General features: G+C 37.6%; 1 protein-coding gene across 18 annotated transcripts in view; it reads left to right on the top strand.

Moving 5' to 3' along the window:
- HECTD1 (HECT domain E3 ubiquitin protein ligase 1) overlaps positions 1–23373 on the top strand; it is a 107962-nt gene that overhangs the window by 68774 nt on the left and 15815 nt on the right. For 4 of the 18 annotated variants that reach the window (XM_031002007.3, XM_055361340.2, XM_031002008.3 and 1 more), the window contains 11 exons: positions 2674–2808; positions 3722–3861; positions 4142–4465; positions 5649–5815; positions 5910–6086; positions 9874–10710; positions 11316–11537; positions 16278–16411; positions 17809–17931; positions 19444–19600; positions 22842–23064. In XM_031002007.3, coding sequence (XP_030857867.1) covers positions 2674–2808; positions 3722–3861; positions 4142–4465; positions 5649–5815; positions 5910–6086; positions 9874–10710; positions 11316–11537; positions 16278–16411; positions 17809–17931; positions 19444–19600; positions 22842–23064 — 2639 coding nt within the window. The remainder of the gene's footprint in view (positions 1–2673; positions 2809–3721; positions 3862–4141; positions 4466–5648; positions 5816–5909; positions 6087–9873; positions 10711–11315; positions 11538–16277; positions 16412–17808; positions 17932–19443; positions 19601–22841; positions 23065–23373) is intronic. The other 14 variants (XM_031002009.3, XM_055361341.2, XM_055361336.2 and 11 more) reach the window with 5 other exon arrangements.

Genomic DNA, 23373 nt, shown 5'->3' on the forward strand with positions numbered 1-23373 from the left:
ATTCATGAGGGCAGAGCCTCCCCAGAAGTTCCACCATCCAACACCACTGCACTGGGGATTAAGTTTTAACACATGAATTTTGCGGGGACACAAACATTCAGACCATGGCAAGTCCCTTCGTTATCACTATATTGTAAACATTTAAGAAAAGAAGTCAAGATATTTTAAGCACAATTTTTTTCGGGTCTTTATGTCAGTGGTTAGAGTCAGATTGCCCAAGTCTTCACTATTCCTGTCAATCACATGGTTTCATAGCCTCTTTTCCTTCCCTCCTCCTCCCCATACAGATATATATATCTGTATATAATATGTAACTTCCTATTTACATTCTCATTCATTCAATTATTCTTTTCTTTAGTAGCTGGGATCTAGATGCAAACAAACAATACATTTTACTAATACCCTAGCCCAGAACTTTATCACTTTTTTTGTGGGTTTTTTAGTGTTTCCTAGCAAGGCCTTCTGCTTTGAATTTTGCCTTTATCTAAACTGTTCTGCATTCTACTGCATGGAATAGTTTCTTCTGAATAATAGCCTTTAATGAGTGATTGAGGATCTATATATGCCAAAGCAATGCAAAGCTAACAAAACTTGCCATACCTCTGAGAACCCAATACTGTTATCAGTGCCACTAGACTCCCAAACTAGAGTACTTATTTAGGGAGTTTTACAGTGCAGTAGTTGCACCTGATATTCTATATGTAAAAGATGTGGAGGGCTACTTTGTGTTTTGTTTCAGACAGAATAACAGGAGTAATGGGGACTGTTTGGTCCATTGTTTTTAAGCTTTATTCCTGGTAAGTGGATGAGTTGGAGATAAGTCTCAAAGACAGTGCACCGATGCCTTTTATTATGCATTTTTCACTTCAGGAGATTGTGCAAGATCCAAAGAGAGGAAGGCCAGGAATGTGCTCTCTGGTAATTTTGCTGTCTAAAACTACCGAAATGCACATATAAATCTTTAATTGTTTTTATAGGAATTAGTTAAGATTTATACAGAAATGAGTCTACCTAAAATTGCTAGTCCTGTGCTTGTTGCTTACTAAAATGTATTGGATTAAAAACTATTTTGCATCTTTTAAAGTTTATTAGCCTTTGATTATACAGGTTGAGTATTCCTTATCCAAAATGCTTGGAACCAGAAGTGTTTTGGATTTTATAATATTTGTTACCGATTCAGCATTCCTAGTCCAAAATCTGAAATGCTCCAGTGAGCATTTGAGCATCATGTCAGTGCTCAGAAAGTTTCAGATTTTGGAGCATTTCAAGATTCCAGATTTGTAGATTAGGGATACTTATCCTGTAGAATATATTCTAGCGGAGTAAGCTAATTAGCTACTTTTCAAAAACTTACCTGGAAAATTGTGAGTTATAAGTCACTTTGATTAAGAAGTTTTATAAGTTTATTTAAACTGTATATTTAGAAGTTGATTAAGAAGTTTTGTAAGTTTATTTAAACTGTGTATATTTAGAAGTTGTTTAGAAATTCTAGGAAGTTAACTTTGTCTTTTACTTGATAGCCACTGTAACTTACTCAGTGTCCCTTTTATAAAAGAATCTTTCCTGTTGGATTGTTTTCTTTTTTTTTCTTTTTTTCTTTTCAAGACTGGGTCTAGCTCTGTTGCACAGGCTGGAGTGCAGTGTCGTGATCTCAGCTCGCTGCACTCTTCGTGTCTCAGGCTCAGCTGATCCTCCCGCCTTAGCCTCCCCAATACCTGGGACTACAGGCATGCATGCCTGGCTAATTTTTTGTTTGTTTGTTTGTTTTAATATGTAGAGATGAGGTCTCACTGTGTTGCCCAGGCCGGTCTTGAACTCCTAGGCACAAGCAATTGATCCTCTTGCCTCAGACTCCCGAAGTGCTAGGATTACAGGTCTGAGTCACTGTGCCTGGCCTAAAGAATGTTTAGTAGGCTGGGCGTGGTGTCTCACGCCTGTAATCCCAGCAGTTTGGGAGGCCAAGGTAGGCGGGTCACCTGAGGTCAGGAGTTTGAGACCAGCCTGGCCAACATAGTGAAACCCGTCTCTACTAAAAATACAAAAAGTAGCCAGGCGTGGTGGCACGCACCTGCAATCCCAACTACTCAGGAGGCTGAGGTAGGAGAATCGCTTGAAGCCGGGAGGCAGAGGTTGCAGTAAACCGAGATCACTCCACTGCACTCTAGCCTGGGCAACAGGAGCAAGACTCCCATCTCAAAAAAAAAAAAAAAAAGGCCGGGTGTGGTGGCTCACGCCTGTAATCCCAGCACTTTCAGAGGCCGAGAAGGGCGGATCACGAGGTCAGGAGATCAAGACCATCCTGGCTAACAAGGTGAAACCCCGTCTCTACTAAAAAATACAAAAAATTAGCTGGGCATGGTGGTGGGCGCCTGTAGTCCCAGCTACTCAGGAGGCTGAGGCAGGAGAATGGCATGAACCCGGGAGGTGAAGCTTGCAGTGAACCGAGATCGCGCCATTGCACTCCAGCCTGGGCAACAGAGTGAGACTCCGTCTCAAAAAAAAAAAAAAAAAAAAAAAAAAAAATCTTTGATAGAAAACAGACATTTGTTCATAGTTCCATTATGTTTATAGTTAATAAATCCAAATCTCAGTTGTTTTAGGGTATATCATTTTTTACAATTCTGAGACAGAAACCAAGACGTTTTCCAGAGTATTTTGATCGTTTTTGTGTAGATACTTACAAGGAGATTACGATTTCGGTTGGAACGTGCACCTGGTGAAACTGCATTGATTGACAGGACTGGCAGAATGTTGAAGATGGAACCTTTGGCTACAGTTGAATCTCTGGAACAGTACCTTTTGAAAATGGTGAGTTTCTGGCAAGGGCACGGTGAAATAAGCATTCTGAGCTGTGGTTTAGCCTTTTAGGACAATAATTTGGGAAGTATATATCCAGAGTTATGCTAATACAGTTTGGCCCAGTAATTCCATTTTAGAACTGATTTCTACATGAAGATGTTTATTATAATTTTGTAATATTGAAATAGTAAACAAAAACCTTAATTCCAATCAATAAATTAATGTTAAATAGATAATTCATATTAAAAATTTAAATTTAATTGACAAATGTGTGTGATAATTATTTCTATTAATTTGAATATCATATAGCTATAAAAATGTATAAAGACTAATGATAACAGAAAAATGTTTTTGTACAGTATGATCAAGAATTTGTTTTATCCTATCCATTGAAATAATAAACTAAAGAAATACTCTGTGATTATTAATAGTGAGGTGCTTTGGTTGTGGGACTTTTTATTTTTCTTTATATTTTTAAATGAGCATTTGTTTTTTGTTTTTGTTGTTGTTGTTGTTTTGTTTTGAAACAGTCTTGCTCTGTTGCCAGGCTGGAGTGCGGTGGCACAATCTCGGCTCACTGCAACCTCCGCCTCCCAGGTTCAAGTGATTCTCCTGCCTCAGCCTCCCAAGTAGCTGGGACTATAGGCACCTGCCACCACGCCTGGCTAATTTTTGTATTTTTAGTAGAAACGGGGTTTCACCATGTTGGCCAGGGTGGTCTCCATCTCTTGACCTCATGATCCACCCGCCTCCGCCTCCCAAAGTGCTGGGATTACAGGCGTGAGCCACCGCACCCGGCCTAAATGAGCATTTGTTATAATAAAAGAAAACAATTCACATTAAAGAGATAGGAAAAAAGTAGGTAATGTGCTTGAAAACAGCATTATTAAGGTGACTGTCTTTCATATTTTCTTTGGTTTAGGTAGCAAAACAGTGGTATGATTTTGACCGATCTTCATTTGTTTTTGTTCGAAAATTAAGAGAAGGACAAAATTTTATATTTCGGCACCAGCATGATTTTGATGAAAATGGAATCATTTACTGGATTGGAACAAATGCAAAGTAAGTCAGTCATTTTACTTTAAGCTGGAGTGACCATATTCACTTGGTAAAAGAATTCTAGGAAGTAGAATAAAATTGTTAGCATTCTGAATATTCTGTGGTTTAAGGAATTTTGACTTGTAGGTAGAAGTTAAGATTATCCAAATTACTTTTTATGAGGAAAAAATGTCTAAATTGCTAATTCTAGAATTGTACTTAATATAATTCTATATTTAAAACCTTGTGCAAATGCAATTATCTTAATGTTGTTATTTGCTAATTTTTCTTTATTTTTGTATAGAACTGCTTATGAATGGGTAAATCCAGCTGCCTATGGACTTGTAGTAGTAACGTCATCAGAAGGAAGAAATCTACCTTATGGCCGCTTAGAAGACATACTAAGTCGTGATAATTCAGCTTTAAATTGTCATAGCAATGATGATAAGAATGCCTGGTTTGCCATAGATCTGGGTCTCTGGGTGATACCATCAGCATATACACTTCGTCATGCTCGTGGTTATGGAAGGTCTGCACTGAGAAATTGGGTTTTCCAGGTATCCAAAGATGGACAGAACTGGACTTCTTTGTATACCCATGTTGATGACTGCAGTCTCAATGAACCAGGGTTAGTTGAGGAGTCTTTGCAAATTGGAAAACTCACTAAAGAGCTTTGTTTATTTTTATAATTTTATACTCTAGAGCTCTCTTCCTTGTGAAATATTGAAGCAAAATTTTCTTTCTAAAAACAAATCACTTGATACTTTAGGCATTAAAAGTTTGAAACACTGACTTTACTAAAACTTTGTCAAAAGGTTTAGTTTAAATAATAGAAAGCCGAGCTGAGTATTTTACACTGTATCTTAGCCAAAAGGCTGAGTTGCTGTGAATATTTATTTTAAAAATTGGTATATAGCTGTATATACATATACACACACACACACATATATGCATACACACACAGCCCACTAATGGAAACAAGTGAAATAAACTTTCCATAAACTCTCCATATAATCACATAATACTTAGGAATGTTCAACATATTAGCAGTGGCTATTGCTGGTTATAGAATTAAGGCTGACTTAAAATGTTTCTATTTTTATCCTTAAATTTTATGTATTGAACTAGTTCTTAAAAGACAAGTCAGTAACTTCTAAAAAATTAGTTCTACTAAATTTTATTTATGCATTTTGGCACATATCAAGGGGGTAGATTATGTACCTAAATTGCTTTTGGCATTTGATATGGTATGAGAGGAGCTTCTTAACATTAGGATTAATAGGTGATGTTTTCACCCCTTTCATGCTTTAAAGACAAAATATTAATACGTTATTTAAAAGTTTGCAAAAAATGTTTTTAAGTCCGTTTTTCCACCATAAGAGAATTTCTCCTACTCTTTGTAAACCATCCTTTTTTTTTTTTTTTTTTAAGGAGAATGGGGTCTTGTTATGTTGGCTGCTTTCTAACTTCTGGGCTCAAGTGATTCCCCTCACCTCAGCCACCCAAGTAGCTGAGACAACAGGAGCACACCACTGCACCCAGCGTTTTGTCTTTTATCTTTGAATTATATTAATCATAAATCATTAATGTTATGAGTCAAATCAATAGCGTACATTTAAACGTTTCGTTTTTAACTTGTTTTCTTGACTACTTTTTTTCCTTTGATTTCTTGATTCTTGTAATGAACTGTTGAGTTAATATGAAAGTTAGTTTATTTTTTCTACAGGTCTCTGTTATATAAAAAATCCCATTTTGAATTTCTTTTTCATCTTTTAAAATATTACATACTTTTTTCTCTAACATATTAACAGGTCAACTGCAACTTGGCCTCTTGATCCACCAAAGGATGAGAAACAAGGGTGGAGACATGTGAGAATTAAACAGATGGGGAAAAATGCCAGTGGACAAACACACTACCTCTCATTATCTGGATTCGAACTTTATGGCACTGTAAATGGAGTGTGTGAAGATCAGCTAGGTAAAGAGATGATACGAGGCTTTTCTAACTTACTAAAACAATTACTTTTGTAAAAAGTGATTTGGTTTTTATTTCTCCAATTTCTACCTGACAGGGAAAGCAGCTAAAGAAGCAGAAGCTAATCTTAGACGGCAGAGACGTCTAGTACGCTCCCAGGTTCTGAAATACATGGTTCCAGGAGCTCGTGTTATCAGAGGCCTGGATTGGAAATGGCGAGATCAGGATGGCAGCCCACAGGGAGAAGGCACTGTCACAGGAGAACTACACAATGGTGAGTAGGGGCTCAGCACTTTTGTGTAGAAAATGGGTAGTTAAATTTTTTCTTTTAAGATAATTTATAAATTGCATAAATGTATGAGCACTGTTTAGAAGAACTGTTGATACCACATTACAAATGGAAAAAAGGTAAAGAAAATAAGGGAAAATTTTAAGTTCTTGGGTTTTGACTAGAAACTTACTGGTAGTATTTTGGAAGTGATCAAGCCTAGTGTAAGTTGAGTATCTTCAAGACACATTTCCGGTTTTTTCCCCTAGTTTATTTTCAAGCTTACTGTGAGTTTTATTTTAATTTCTTATGTTTTTCTTTATCTTGTTAGTCTCACACCATAATTTTTATGGTATCATAAATCATATAGAAGAAAAATGATTAACATTTTTACTATTTTTTAATAATGCATGGAACAAGAAACATTGTCTCTTTATCTGTTAGATTATTATTATTTCAAAGTGTTTCTTAGCCTACCTGCTTTTTGGGGAGGAGTTTATCATGTTTTCTAAATATTGCTATGTGAATCAAGTTTCTTTGATGCTGCACAGTTTAGCAAAGTCATCCACTTAATAAATTGCTATTAACTTTAAAGCAATTATAGTGGCTAATTGTTTTCTTCAAACTATAAGGCTGATTTATTAGCAGATAATTTGCCTAAACAGCAGTGGGTTTGTTTTCATCAATTTTGTATCAGTTTTTGGCATTAAAAAAAGTAAAAATGTTTATATTCTCAACTTACACCACATATATACATCCACATATATGTGTGTATATATATATATATATATTTTTTTTTTTTTTTTTTTTGAGACAGAGTCTCGCTCTTGTTGCCCAGGCTGGAGTGCAATGGTGCAATATCAGCTCACTGCAACCTCTGCTTCCCAGGTTCAAGCGATTCTACTGTCTCAGCCTCCTGACTAGCTAGGATTACAGGCATGGGCCACCATGCCTGGCTAATTTTGTATTTTTAGTAGAGACGGGGTTTCTCCATGTTGGTCAGGCTGGTCTTGAACTCCCGACCTCAGGTGATCCACCCACCTCGGCCTCCCAAAGAGCTGGGATTACAGGCGTGAGCCACCGCACGCGGCAACTTACACCACATATTTAAAGAGCTAGAATAAATGTGACGGTACTTACGAGAATGACTGACATTTAATTTCATGTTTTATGTGGTAAAGACATTTATTTATTCAAATAAACCCTTTGACTATATTGCTTTTAAGATTCTATTCCTTGAATTATTTTACTGCCAAATGTATTTATGTAGTATCATGCCCTAATTGCAAATCATTGTAATCAAAACAGGTTTACAGCGACCTAAAATTCATAAATACCAGTAATAGTTGAGACATCAACTATTATTGTTATACTGAGTTGAATAGTAGTGCCATTCAACTCAGAAAATTTCAAGTTTTCTTTTTAGGCATCTTGATGATACTTATTAAAAAGTTGTTATTCTATTTCCTGTAATTGTTTTGGTCTTGATGTATGTGACTTGATAAGAAGAGGCTAGTTAGAGATGTGTGAATGCAGTTCTTTTTTCTCAGGATGGAGTCAACTGAAGCAATTGCACAGGGAAATTAGAATCTTTTTTTTTTCCCAAGATACAATGGCACAACAGTTTTAATACAACCACCAGTCTTCAAAAAATAATTCTAATACTTTGTGCCTGTACTAGCAGCATCTTGCACTGTGACATTCCTATACATACATAAGCATTTTATTGAAGTACAAATGTTAAAAGCAGAGTAACTTAAGCAATTGCCTATACAAAGGTAAATAGACACTGTAGGTTATTTTTCTTCTCGATTCATTTTTGCTGCATAGTAAGTTGCAATTACATGTCAGTATAATAATGTTACTGATCTATAAAATATATTTGAACCGTGAGGTATGGCACCTCCCTATGAGAGAGTGCTAACATGTACATCTGAATATTTTGAGTGTTTTTTGTTTGTTTGTTCATCTTAGCTGCCACAGATGGGAAAAAAAAAAATCACCTAGCCTAGAAATTTCAGAGTTTAGCGTTCAAGAAAGGCCTATTTTTGCTAATCTGCAAATGTAGAAATTTAGTTTTGCCTAATCAACATGGCCATTCCCATCAAGTTATGCCTTTGAGTCTCTATGTCAGAGAGGGTTCTTAGCTTTCAAATACTTAAACCAACCATTTCTAATGATGGATAGTCATTACTGACTCTATTTTTTTTTTTTCCGTTTATCTTTTGGGTGTAGAAGGAGTTGAGAGAGTATGTTTTTTGGGCCAATTAATACAATACAAAAGTTATTTTATTTGAGATTGGGCTGTGTTTTTGAAACTTTTCCTTTTCTCACACATTTCTGTGTAGCAGAAGAGATAGTTAAATGTTGGTTCTTCAGAGATTATTTCAGCATACAGAAAAAAATAGAGGCAATTGAAAAATCTCATCTAAGCTACTTATGTAGATTTGGGGCAGTCACTTTTCCTTTCAAAGAACACATATGCAGATAATTCCCACAGGTAATTCAATATTATTTCCCTCTGAGTGCTATCATAAACATATGAACTTGGTGTAAGTGTGGGTGAGCATCTGGGTGTGTGGATGGGTGTGTATGTGATCTTGGGCCCCTTTTATGTATGGGTAAGAACTTTATAAAGTCTTGTTATACTTCTAAAAAATGTTTTTTATGTCTTATGTTTTTCCCTGAAATAGTTAGCTTATAACACTAAAATAAGATTGTAAAATTTCTATTAATTTGCTTTTAATAGACAATTTTTTTTTTTTTTTGCTTTTGGAAGTTAATTACCTTTTTAAAAAAAGAATATTTTTCTACTACAAGTAAATATATAGATTGAATATCATTATGCTCGTTAATTCTGTACATGTTATTAGCTTTAGCAGATAGTTCTAATAAAAGAGTTCAGTATGCTCTTTAAATTTTTTTTTAGAATTTTCTGTTTATTCAAATTTATTGAACTTAATTATTTAATATAAGAGAACCAAGGAACCACTGAACTTTGAGAACACAACCGAAATGCTAACTTTAGTGTTTTATTTGAGCTAGTGACTAAAATTTCTATGGCAATATATGAATATTTTGAGAGGTTAGCCCAAATTGTAAGAAATTAATGGTAAGCTGACATGTTTTTGTAGAAAAAAAATTTGACTACACATAATTATATTTAGCAATTTTAAAACTTTTACCTAGATTCTGTTTACTTGCTGAAGTGGCAGTATTTTACCATGTATATCAATCTTTTAAAATTTCTTAAACAGTTCTTCCATTTAAGAAGTAACCAAGCCAGGTGCAGTGGCTCACATCTGTAATCCCAGCTACTCCAGAGGCTGAGGTGGGAGGATCTTTTAAGCCCAGGAGTTCAAGATTAGCATGGGCAACGCAAGACCTCATCTCTAAAAATCAAATAATTTTAAAAATGAAATATAACCCAGTAGATTTAAACATGACCCTTACATTGCTTTTAAATGTCATAGACTGAATAGTTCAGAAATAAGGGAAATAAAAGGAAGAATTTTAAACATTTCCTGGAAACCTTGTATAGAGTACATATTTCTTGTCCTTAAAATATTTGTATCATGAGAGTTAAATAATATAGACTTTCAGATAGCTAGTCATATCGTCAAATAATTGAGTCCAAAAATTTACATATATTTTAGTTGGCAGACCTTGATTGACTATAGAAATTCAGAAAAGGACAGCACTGATGAAAAGCTGATCCCATATTGTGGAGCTACTGTCTGACACGCTCCTATCTGCTTTCTGCTGGGTCTCACAAACTCCTGTCCCTTTCCAGGCTGGATTGATGTCACCTGGGATGCTGGTGGCTCAAACTCTTACCGTATGGGCGCAGAAGGAAAATTTGACCTCAAGCTTGCACCAGGGTACGACCCTGATACAGTGGCATCACCCAAACCTGTTTCATCCACTGTTTCAGGCACAACGCAATCATGGAGCAGCTTGGTGAAAAACAACTGTCCAGACAAGACATCTGCTGCTGCAGGCTCCTCAAGTAGAAAAGGAAGCAGCAGTTCTGTGTGTAGCGTGGCCAGTAGCAGCGACATCAGCTTGGGTTCGACCAAAACGGAACGGAGATCAGAAATTGTAATGGAACACAGTATAGTTTCAGGAGCTGATGTCCATGAACCAATTGTTGTTCTTTCATCTGCTGAAAACGTCCCTCAAACAGAAGTAGGGTCATCTTCCAGTGCAAGCACCAGCACCTTAACAGCGGAAACGGGAAGTGAAAATGCTGAAAGGAAGTTAGGCCCTGATAGTTCTGTTCGTACTCCTGGGGAGTCTAGTGCAATATCCATGGGAATTGTCAGTGTTAGTTCTCCTGATGTTAGTTCAGTATCTGAATTAACTAATAAAGAAGCAGCTTCACAACGACCTCTTAGCTCTTCAGCAAGTAACAGACTGTCAGTGAGTTCTTTGTTGGCTGCTGGGGCCCCTATGAGCTCTAGTGCAAGTGTACCTAACCTGTCCTCAAGAGAAACATCTAGCTTGGAGAGTTTTGTAAGGAGAGTGGCAAACATAGCACGGACTAATGCCACGAACAACATGAATCTAAGCCGAAGCAGCAGTGATAACAACACTAATACTTTGGGGAGGAATGTGATGAGCACAGCAAGTAAGTGAGCTTTTCCTTCTGGAATCCGATGCTTTTTCCACTTGGAGGGATGCAAAATAGGGTCTCTTGTTCTGGCTGCAGTTTTTAACTAGATCATTAACCATGTTAGATAAAGCTACATCAAATTTAGCACTTCAGGAATATGAAGTTCTCTAGAATCATAATATTTTCAGAATTCAGACTAGGTGTGATAAAGAACCTCTTATTCTAGAAGCATAAAACAGTACTTCTGATTTTCACTCCTTTATGATACATCATTAAGCAAAGTTGCATGAGGAAATAGATGACTATTAAATATTATCATAGTGCAGTGAAACCAAAGCATCATATAAGTATAGCTTTTGTTTAGACTCTACATTGATCTTAGCTTCTGAAAGTTAAATTCCAATTTAAGCTGCTAACAGGTCAAAGTAATTATATAATAGTGCTATAAAAATAATTTTTAGTTGGATTTCAGTTGGGTTCCCAAAGTTGTTGCTTTTCAGGAACCATTTTATTATTAGTGTGTTTTATGACCTCACTCTTTAAAAAATAAAGAACTTGGTTTTTCTGAGGTTTCTACAATCTCACCTATTTGTACTGATTTGCTTCATTTTTGTCTTTAGCTTCTCCTCTTATGGGTGCTCAGAGTTTCCCTAATTTGACCACACCTGGTACTACATCAACAGTGACTATGTCAACGTCCAGTGTTACTAGCAGCAGCAATGTAGCTACAGCAACAACAGTTTTATCAGTTGGTCAATCTTTAAGTAACACTTTAACCACCAGCCTCACATCAACTTCCAGTGAGAGTGACACAGGTCAGGAAGCAGAATATTCCTTATATGGTAAGTTGTAATTTAAAATGAAAGTATTTAGATACTTTCATAATGATGCTTTTATTATGTTTTCTCCTGATATTTTAAACTTTTGTTTAAAGAGAATTATTCTCTCTTCTTATAAATATGAAATCTTTGGGCCAGGCACAGTAGCTCACGCCTGTAATCCCAGCACTTTGGGAGGCCGAGGCGGGTGGATCAGTTGAGGTCAGGAGTTCGAGACCAGCCTGACCAACATGGTAAAACCCCATTTCTACTAAAAATACAAAAGAAAATTATCCGGGAGTGGTGGCACACGCCTGTAATCCCAGCTACTCAGGAGGCTGAGGCAGAAGAATCGCTTGAGGCCAGGAGGCGGAGGTTACAGTGAGCAGAGATCGCGCCATTGCACTCCAGCCTGGGCAACAAGAGCGAAACTCCTTCTCAAAAAAAAAACAGAAAACAACAAACAAATACAGAATCTTTATATATAATATGAAAAAACTCAGTAATACGAGAGACTATTAAAAAATTATCTGGGGCCGGGGTGCGGTGGTTCACACCTATAATCCTAGCACTTTGGGAGGCCAAGGCGGGCGGATCACTTGAGGTCAGGAGTTCAAAACCAGCCTGGCCAACATGGTGAAACCCTGTTCCTACTAAAAATATAAAAAAAATTAGCTGGGCGTGGTGGCGGTTGCCTGTAATCCCAGCTACTGGGAAGGCTGAGGCAGGAGAATCGCTTGAACCCAGGAGGTGGGGGTTGCAGTGAGCCGAGGTCGCACCACTGCACTCCAGCCTGGGCGACAAAGCAAGACTCCGTCTCAAAAAAAAAAAAAAAAATTATCTGGTCAGAAGTGGTGGCTTGCGCCTATAATCCCAGCACTTTGGGACGCCAAGGTGGGAGGATCACCTGAGGCTCAGGAACTCAAGACCAGTCTGGGCAACATAGACCCCCATCTTTACCACCCCTACATCCCCAAAATTAGCCAGGTGTGATGTCATGCTACTGAGAAGGCTGAGGTGAGAGGGTTACTTGAGCCCTGAAGTTCAAGGCCCCAGTGAGCTGTGATCATGCCACTGCACTCCAACCTCAGTGACAGGGCTAGACCCTATCTCTGAAAAAATATTTTCTTTAAAATTGCAATGATCTGATTATACACAAAGTAGATCTAGGAACTTTATATGTCATTTTTTTTTGTATTTTGTCACAAAAGAAGTTTTAATGGAAGAACCATAAAGCTATTTGACACTCTTATCACTAAGAGAAGAAGTGTAATAGATTCATAAGCTTTGTAAAATGATATTCCTTGTATGCTGTTATCACAGTCTTTTGGAAGTTATTCCTTAGTTAGGTAACGCATGATTCTTGCAAATTAAATTTTATTTGGAAAGTTCAGTAACAGCCTTATGGCTTCCATGCTATAATCAAAGGGATGTATTTGATTCAGTTAAGATAGAATCTGTGTTTCTATTTCTTTTATCTTATTAGAAAAGTAATGCTCTGTATAGAAACTAGAAGAAAATTAAAATCATCTAGTCCCCACCTACCAGACAACCAGTGTTAATCATTTGATGTACATCATTTGATGTATGTTTTTGTTTTTTTAACATAAAAGGATTATATCCTTTTCTGCCAGCTGTTTTCACTCAATACATTGTGAAAATATTTTCACATATGTTGCATGGGTTTCTATAACATTTGAAATGACTGCCAAATATTTCACTGTATGATCATCATTTAATATTATTATCAATTTTGTATATTTAAGTTAGAACTTTTCCATTACCATAAACATCATTATGAGTGAGCTTTCTTGAACTGTATTTTAATATATTTCCTCAGGATAAATGCCTAAAGTAATAATTATTGAATTGCTTTCCAAAAACATTGCACTCCATCCCGATTGTTTTGGAATCCCCTTTACCATATATCCTTGATCATACTGCCTGTTTTTCTTTAAAAAAAAAAATTGGGAGTAATTTAAAGACAAAGTTTATGTGAAGATACATTTTTAAAGTGCTATTTTGTGTATAGCCCATTTTCATGTTTTCTTCATTTTTGTGAGAATATAGCCTCTCCTAATTCATAGCAAGAATTTGATATGATGTTCCATAGTTTTAAGAAAGTCATTATATTTCTGTTTCTGCTTATTAAACGTGTATGTAGCAAAATGATGATGATTACACCGAAGTGTTATAAATTCATTGCATAAGCTGTTTTCTGATTTATTATTTCTCATGGTGGCCCTGTGCCCCTCTCTACTCATTTGTTATTATGTTAACTTCAAGCATTAGTTCTTGGTCATGGGAAGTTGAAGATGATTGTGGGTAGGAAAGAGTGAACTGGCCGGGCGCTGTGGCTCACGCCTGTAATCCTAGCTCTTTGAGAGGCTGAAGCGGGCAGATTGCCTGAGGTCAGGAGTGTGAGACCAGCCTGGGCAACATGGTGAAACCCTCTTTACTAAAGTACAAAAAATTAGCCAGGTATGGTGGCCCACTCCTGCAGTCCTAACTGCATAGGAGGCTAAGGCACCAGAATCTTTTGAACCTGGGAGGCGGAGGTTGGATTGAGCCAAGATTGTGCCATTTGCATTCCAGCCTGGGCAACAGGGCAAGACTCTGTCTCAAAAAAAAAAAAAAAAAGTTAGAACTACTGATTGACTTTTAAATTTTGTTGTTAGGTTTGACTAGCCTTAAAAAAATTTATTGTTGGCCGGGCACAGTGGCTAACACCTATAATCCCAGCACTTTGGGAGGCCAAGGTGGGCAGATCACAAGGTCAGGAGTTCGAGACTAGCCTGGCCAATATGGCGAAACCTGTCTCTACTAAAAAATACAAAAACTAGCTGGGTGTGGTGGCGGATCCCTGTAGTCCCAGCTACTCAGGAGGCTGAGGCAGGAGAATCTCTTTAACCCGGGAGGTGTAGGTTACAGTGAGCCAAGATTGTGCCATTGCACTCCAGCCTGGGTGACAGAGCGAGACTCCATCTCAAAAAAAAAAAAAAATTTATTGTTAGATGATGAAAAAAATTAATATAATTTTTATTTTAGATTCAGGGGATATATGTGCAGGTTTGTCACAGGGGTATATTGTGTGATGCTGAGGTTTGGACTTCTGTTGATCTTATCACTCGAATGGTGAACATAGTACCCAATAGGAAGTTTTCAGCCCTTGCCCACTCTTGCACTCCTTTTGGAGTCGCTAGTGTCTACTGTTCCCATCTTGATGTCCATGTGTACCCAAGGTTTAGCTCCTACTTAAAAGTGAGAACATATGATAGAAGATTTTCTTTTTTATATTCTTAAAGCTGGTAGACACTTTAAGACTGCTGGGGTGAAGGATCAGAGTAACATCAGTTTATACCATTTGTGTATGCTGTGCAAGCTTTTACTGTGTTTTGTGGTTTTTCTCTTACCGCAGGCACGAATACTATACCATGTTGTGTTTTGAGAGACATTTTATTCTATGATGTGGTCAAATCTGTGAAATACAGAGCTTTTTAATGCTGGTAAAAAAGGGAAGATGAGAAAAAAAAAGGGACATCAGTCAGTTGTAACATACCGGAGATAGAATTTCAATATATGAAGTTAGATTATGTTCCTTAAAAGACAAATCAAAGTGGAATTGGTTTATTTTGTGTACCACCACATCATGTTAATCACAACCAGTTCCTAAATTGCAGGTGGCTCCTTACAAGTGTTAAAGGGTAACATATTTTATCAAATTTAAGATGCTGTTGATTGTTAAGGCACACCATTTTTTTTCTGTTACTAAGGTTAAAAATGTTGCAATTTAATTCTGACTTGCCGTTGTTTGTAAGATACATTCCGATTTCAAAGCATTACGATGTTTTAAAAATGTAGACCTTTCAACCTGAGAAAGTTGATAACAGCAAAAAAATGTGGAGCCTTAGAAACTAATGAAATATAATGGCAGGCCTCTTCTACTGGCCATCCAGTAAAAGGCACTGAATATTTAGTCCTGTGTAATTATTGGACTAAAAACCATTTGGTTCAGTGGTCTGCAGGTGTAAGTTTCTGAGCAATTATAAATTGTCTTCTGGATGTTCTTCAGGAATATAAAGTATTTTGTTTTTTATCCTTTGTGCAATTCTGATATTATATTTTACCATTTTTTCCAGATCCAGTAAAAACTTCTGTTATAATCCCTTTAGTCCTCTTTTTTTCAGTTTTTATGAAGAACAATTTGTTAGCATCTTCATTTATGCAGGACAATGTAATTTGACCCAGTCTCCATCGAAGGCAAGAGATTATAAGAAGGAAGGAGATAAAAATGATTCAAGTTGTTTTGAACTTCCTTATGTGCTAGATAATATGGATAACATGAAAGATGCCACATACATTATTCCATAGTAAATAGGCATTATCTTAAGTAGTCATTGTTTTTAAGTAACCTACCAGGTCACATATCTAAGCCCCGTTTTTCACTGATTGACTTAATTCTGTTTTTCCTCATAAGATCTTTTACATGTTGTAAAGGTTTGTTTTTTTGGTTATTGTTTTTTAAATAGTCCCACATGGTTATCCTTTTATATTATGATTTTGTAATTCAGGTTTAGTTTATGGTTGTCCTTTATCACTTGTTTTTGTCATGCTTGTGTCTGTGCTCATCTTGTATGTGGTGGCAGAACGCAACAGTTGTCCCTTTTGAATTTTACTTTTGTTTTGTAAAAACCTAAAATGCAAAGTTCCTTTGTTATGCTTTCTTAATTGTGTTGACATAAGGTTGTGGGTTTTGTTTTCAAGATTTCCTTGATAGCTGCCGTGCCAGTACTCTATTGGCTGAGCTTGATGATGATGAGGACTTACCTGAGCCAGATGAAGAAGATGATGAGAATGAAGATGACAATCAGGAGGACCAAGAATACGAGGAGGTTATGGTAGAGAGAGTACAACAATCTTTACAAAGATAGGATGTTAATAATTGAAATGAAGAAAGGAAAAGCTAAGTCATAATCAAACTTCGAAGCAAGGAAATGTGGCACCAGTATAAAAAATGTAGTTAATTAAGAAAAGCAGTTTTAATCTGAGCATTTATGATTCTCCACTTAAAGAAAATAAGTTGCTTATATTTGAAAAATTATAGAATGTCACATGATGTTTTAACAGGCTTAAAGGGTGTGAAATTAGGCTGGGTATAGGGCTCGTGCCTGTAGTCCCACACTTTGGCACTTGTAGTCCTGGCTACTTGGGAGGCTGAGGTAAAAAATCAGTTGGGTCCAGGAGTTGCAGGCTGCAGTGAGCTATAATTGCATCACTGCACTCCAGCCTGAGCCACAGAATGACACAAACACACACACACGTACACACGTGTATGAACTTAGTGCAGTGGCTCGTGCTGCCATGAGCTATAATTGCATCACTGCACTCCAACCTGAGCCACAGAATGACACACACAGACACACACACACACACACACACACGAACTTAGCCGGTGCAGTGGCTCATGCTGCAGTGAGCTATAATTGTGTCACTGCACTCCAGCCTGAGCCACAGAATCTCACACACACACACACACGTGTGTGTGTGTATGAACTTAGCCAGTGCAGTGGCTCGTGCTGCAGTTAGCTATAATTGCATCACTGCATTCCAGCCTGAGCCACAGAATGAGACCCTGACACACACACACCCAAACACACACACAGTGTATGAACTTACCCAGTGCAGTGGCTTGTGCTTGTAATCCCAGCTACTCAAGAGGCTGAAGTGGCCCTGGAGTTTGTTTTTTAGTACCTATGGTTTTGCAAGCAGGGTCCATCTGTTTTTTCATTAGTTGTCACATGAAGGAATGAAGTAGAGGCATAAAAAAAAAAAATTTGCCCTTATCATCAGAGTTAAGTGGAAGAGTGAGGACCCAAGCATAGGCAATGTGATCCAGAACTCTCAATATTTAACCACTAGGATTGTCTTCTAACTGAAAATTGTGCCTAAAAAATACCCTTTATTGTAACTAACTGTAAATTTAAAATTTCTCTTTATAAAATGTTACTAGATTTCAAAAAAATTGATAAGTTGAGTTTTAATGGAGTAAAGAAATTTTAAAATGCTTTTAGTATATGGTTGCTAAGAAAACACAATACTTCTTATGAAGGAGGTTAGTATAAAATGCATGATGAATTTAAAACATTGAACTCATAACTTTTCTGAAGTTGGCTAATGAAAAAGTTTTCAGTGACACTTTTGTTAATAGGGGTTAATATATTCAGATCATGGCTGAAAGGGGGCATATATGGGTCAAATAATTAGACATGTATCTCTTGGGATTGTTTTATTTTAGATTCTGAGACGCCCATCCCTGCAACGTCGAGCTGGCTCCCGCTCTGATGTAACGCATCATGCTGTTACCTCGCAGCTACCACAGGTACCTGCTGGAGCAGGGAGCCGACCTATTGGGGAGCAGGTAATATCTTCATGTTTATCTTCCCTACCATATGTATATTTTTCCCTTTTATAGTAAAGCACCAACCTAAATGCCTACAAAAATGTGCAGTGTGGAAGGGGTGAGAGGAGGGAGCTACCAAACAGTTACACAAAGAAACTTCCCCTACTGGTTGGGTTTCATATTCTATATAGAATCCATGATTGCTGTGACATAATGCATGCAGGAGTTTAATGCTTGAAACCCCTTTACGTTGCTTTGGGTAATAGTAAACATACATTAAAATGGTTAATATATGGTATCTAAGATTTGTAGTTTTAGTAGTAGTAGAAGTGGTAGTAGATGCAGTAGTAGTAGTTATTAATAGATAACACTTAATGATCACTAACTAAGTGCTAGAGTTGTTTTTGTTTTTGAGACAGGATTTCGCTTCATTGCCCAGGCTGTTCTTGAACTCTTGGGCTCAAGCAATCTGCCTGCCTTGGAATGAGCCACTGTGCCTGGCCAGCATAGTTCTTAATACTTTATGTATATTAACTAATTCTTTCCAACAACCTTTTCAGGGTTATTGTTAGCCCTAATTTTCAGATGAAGTAATTGCTAAAAGTCATACATGTAATAGTAGTTTTGGTTCCAGGATGCAAACCCAGACATTCTGGAACCAGAGCTGTCAAATGTCAGTTTGTTTCAGTTAAGTGTTTAAACCAAACTGTGGATGTGCACGTGTGTACTTACATGCTGTCTGCCTCATAGTAATTTAAAGCAACTCCCCAGCATTTTATTTGGTATGTAAGTAATTCAGTATGAAATGTAATTTACATTTTAAAAACCAACTTATTTTAAAATAATTATAGGTTCATAGGAGGTTGCAAAAATACTCCAGAGAGGTCTTATGTGCCCTTTACCTAATTTTTGCCATTGGCTAGTTTCATATTACCTAATTTTAGTATAGTAACAAAGCCAGGAAATTGAGGATGTTTGTGAATGGTTATCTTTTTATTTTTTTTTTGAGACAGAGTCTCACTGTGTCTCCCGGGGTGGAGTACAGAGTGTAGTGGCACGATCTCGGCTCACTGCAACCTCCGCCTCCCAGGTTCAAGCGATTCTCCTGCCTCAGCCTCCGGAGTAGCTGGGATTACAGGCGCCCGCCACTATGCCCAGCTAATTTTTTGTATTTTTAGTAGAGATGGGGTTTCACCATGTTGGCCAGGCTGGTCTCGAACTCCTGACCTTGTGATTCGCCTGCCTCAGCCTCCCAAAGTGCTGGGATTACAGGCTTCAGCCACCACGTCTGGCCATGAATGGTTATCATTTGGTGAAATGTGTAGATTTGTATAACCATCACCGATGCAACTTACTTTGGGTAAACTGAAATGATGAAGAAATGTATGTATCTATACATGTTTAGGTTAGCTCATTTTGGGTTTAAGAAATATGGCTAAGGAAATGCAGTAGTTCTAAATAACACATTGCTTTTGCAACAATGAAATTTTGCATCTTATTATGTTTGTGTGTGAAATTTTATTTTGATAGGAAGAAGAAGAGTACGAAACTAAAGGAGGACGCCGGAGAACATGGGATGATGATTATGTGCTAAAGAGACAGTTTTCTGCATTGGTTCCTGCTTTTGATCCTAGACCTGGTCGTACTAATGTCCAGCAGACAACTGATCTAGAAATACCACCCCCAGGTACAGAATGTTTTGGTTTTGTGATTTAATTTTAATACATACTAAATCAGATATGGAAAGTAAGGTGGTGCTTTTGTATGCACGTTATTAAAAATTTTTTTTTAGTTTTGTGTATGCAGGTTATAAAAAATTTTTTTAGTCAGCCACAAATTCTTTAAAAAGTAAAGGTTTTTTTAAAGGAGCAAATTACAAATTATGTCAAATTTTAAAACCAACATGTGTTTTGTATTTGTGCAATTTTTAAGGCAAAGTCCCATTTAAAGGTGGGAAATTTTTACTGTATTTTCTACTGGATCAAAATTTCTAAGGATTTATTCCTCTCAGTTTTGAAAGGCTATCCAGTGGTTACAGTCATGCCCTCTAGAGTCAGTTAGCCTGGGTGACAACCTTATCCCTTACAAAACTCTATTTTAGATTGTGGTAGGCATACTAATTGCTCCCCAAAATCATTCAGGTTCTAACCTCTGGAACTTACGATATATTATCAAAGCAGACCAAAGAGACTTTGGAGATGTAATTAGGGATCTTGAGAAGGGGAGATAATCCTGGATCATCCAAGTGGACACAGCGTAATCACAAGAGGCAGGAGTCAGAGAAGAACATGTGACTAAGGAAACAGGAGTCAGAGTGACGACGAGCAGTGAGCCAAGGAATATGGGCAGCTCCTAGATGCTAGAAAAGGCAAGGAAACAGATTCTTCTGTAGAGCCTCTAGAAAGAATGAAACCCTGCAAATCCATTTTAGGCATTCGACCTCTAGAACTATGAGATAATAAATTTGTGGTAGTTTTTTTTTTTTTTCCCTTGAGATGGAGTCTTGTTTTGTCACCCAGGCTGGAGTGCAGTGGCACAGCCTCGGCTCACTGCACCCTCCACCTCCCAGCTTCAAACAGTTCTCCTGCCTCCGCCTCCTGAGTAGCTGAGATTACAGGCGTGCACCACCATGCCCAGCTCATTTTTGTATTTTTAGTAGAGACGGGGTTTCACCACATTGGCCAGGCTGGTCTTGAACTCCTGACCTCAAGTGATCTACCCACCTTGGCCTCCCAAAGTGCTGGGATTACAGGTGTGAGCCACCGTATACCTGGCAAGTTTGTGTTATTTTAAACCACCCAATTTGTGGTAATATTTTATAGCAGCAGTAGGAAACTGATACATTGGGCAAGTCACCAAAACTATCCAAGCTTGAATTTCTTCATCTCTTACATGAGAGAATAAAGGTCCCTGTTTGACAAGGTGGTTAAAAAGCTTAAATGAAGTAAGGTATGTAAAGTGCTTAGCATGCTGCCTGATGTGTGTCTCAATAAATGTCAGCTATTATAATCAGTAAATTATCCTTAACAAAGATTTAAATTGTTGATTAAGTGAGGAGTGTATTTTTTAGCCTGATAGTATTAGGCTGGGCACGGTGGCTCACGCCTGTAATCCCAGCACTTTGGGAGGCTGAGGTGAGTGGATCACAAGGTCAGGAGTTCAAGACCAGCCTGACCAACATGGTGAAATCCCGTCTCTACTTAAAAATACAAAAATTAGCCAGGCTTGGTGGTGCATGCCTGTAATCCCAGCTACTCAGGAGGCTGAGGCAGGAGGAATTGCTTGAACCCGGGAGGCAGAGGTTGCAGTGAGCCAAGATCACACCACTGCACTCCAGCCTGGGTGACAGAGTGAGACTCTGTCTCAAAAAAAAAAAAGACACCTGTATTAAATATGAAAGGAAGTATACTCGGTTGTATAAATGTTCTTTGGGGAGGATAGATAGACTGAATCAAGGTGTTCTAAGGTCCCTTCAAAAAGGAAAATCTTGTTTCTTTGGATCTCAGAGAAAAAAAATGAATTATAAAAAAGGAAAACACATTCTAGAGAGTATAAATAGGCACAAACTTTTTGTAGAGCTCTCTGCCAGTATATTTTGTATCTTCTGAGAAAGTGTTGTTGCCATTGGTAATTTTAAATATTAGCTCTGTACCCCGTTTTGTACACATAGGTGACTGTAGAAGTATTTATATTTTCAAAAAATTGGAAATGACCTTAATTATGTCCAGTAACAGGGATATGCCTCTGTTTAGGTACAGTGGGATATTGTGCAGTGAATGAAATAATATTTTAGAAGATGATCATGATAATGAAGAAAACATTCATGAGCTAATAAAAAATGAGAGCATTCTCCAAATACATTATGAAACTAATTATATGTGTGTGTGTATGTGTTTACCTCATGATGCAGTTATTCAGTGTGATAAAAGGTTGACACGTCATTGGCCCAGAATGTGTGGTTTTCTCTGAGTATGGATACTTTTAGTTTTCTCATTTATAAAAAAAATTTTTTTTTGAGATGGAGTCTTGTTCTGTCACCCAGGCTGGAGTGCAGTGGTGTGATCTCGGCTCACTGCAACCTCCACTCCCAGGTTCAAGTGATTCTCCTGCCTCAACCTCCTGAGTAGCTGGGACTACAGGTGAGCATCACCATGTCCAGCTAATTTTTGCATTTTTGGTAGAGACGGGGTTCACTGTGTTACCCAGGCTGGTCTCAACTCCTGACCTCAAGTGATCTACCCGCCTCGGCCTCCCAAAGTGTTGGGATTACAGACATGAGCCACCGCTCCTGGCCTCATTTATAAAATTAAAATGTTTCCTAAGTATTCGTACAGTTAGTATTATTTTCATGTAAAAATGAGAGAGCTCTCTATCATACACATGTATTCTGTTCTAGCACTCTTTCAGTAACGTAGGTGTAATTATTTCCATTACAAAAGAAACAGAAAACAGGCTGGGTGCAGTGGCTCATGCCTGTAGTAATCCCAGCACTTCAGGAGTCTGAGACGGGCAGATCACTTGAGAGCAGGAGTTTGAGACCAGCCTAGCCAACATGGTGAAACCTGCCGTCTTTACTAAAAATACAAAAATTATCCAGATGTGGTGTTGGGCACCTATAATCCCAGCTACTCGGGAGGCTGACGAAGGAGAATTGCTTGAACCTGGGAGGCGGAGGTTGCAGTGAGCTGAAATCGCGCCACTGCACTCCAGCCTGGGCAACAGAGCAAGACTCCATCTCAAAAAAAGAAAAAAAAAGAAACAGAAAACAAAAATGTCGAGGCCCAGAGAGTCTTAAGTAGCTGACATCCTTTAGCTAATGTATGGCAGAGAGGTTTGGATTTCATGTAGCCTTGTCGCCTAGTGTAGTGGCCTTTCTTGGACTGCTTGTTTTAGTATAATTGTTTTTCACCCATCTTCCAAATTTTTAGGGACCCCTCATTCAGAACTCTTGGAAGAAGTCGAATGTACTCCGTCACCTCGATTAGCTCTCACTTTGAAAGTAACAGGTCTTGGAACGACTCGTGAAGTTGAATTACCACTCACCAATTTCAGATCAACCATCTTTTACTATGTACAAAAATTGCTTCAATTGTCCTGTAATGGCAGTGTGAAATCAGATAAACTTAGGCGTATTTGGGAGCCCACATACACGTAAGAAATTTTAACTTAATGTTTTGGTAGATAATGTCCTAGTGTAGAGCCAAGAAGCATTCCATTTATTTTGGATTATAGGAACAGAAAAGATTTTGTTTTTATTCTGTTGGCTTACAGGAACAGATAATAGTGTTTGGGACTCTTGGTGTAGAATGATTACGTTTTAGAAGTAGAAGGACATTTACAGTCTATACTAGCTTCTTACGTAATTGTTGAAAAGAGCGTCATTTGAATTCTTTGACTAAGATCGTGTATGAGTACTAAGTATCTTCTTTCTGTTCTTGATTTTGGGGGTGTGTGGGTTAA

This window comes from Gorilla gorilla, chromosome 15 (assembly GCF_029281585.2).
Source record: "Gorilla gorilla gorilla isolate KB3781 chromosome 15, NHGRI_mGorGor1-v2.1_pri, whole genome shotgun sequence".
Lineage (NCBI taxonomy): Eukaryota > Metazoa > Chordata > Mammalia > Primates > Hominidae > Gorilla > Gorilla gorilla.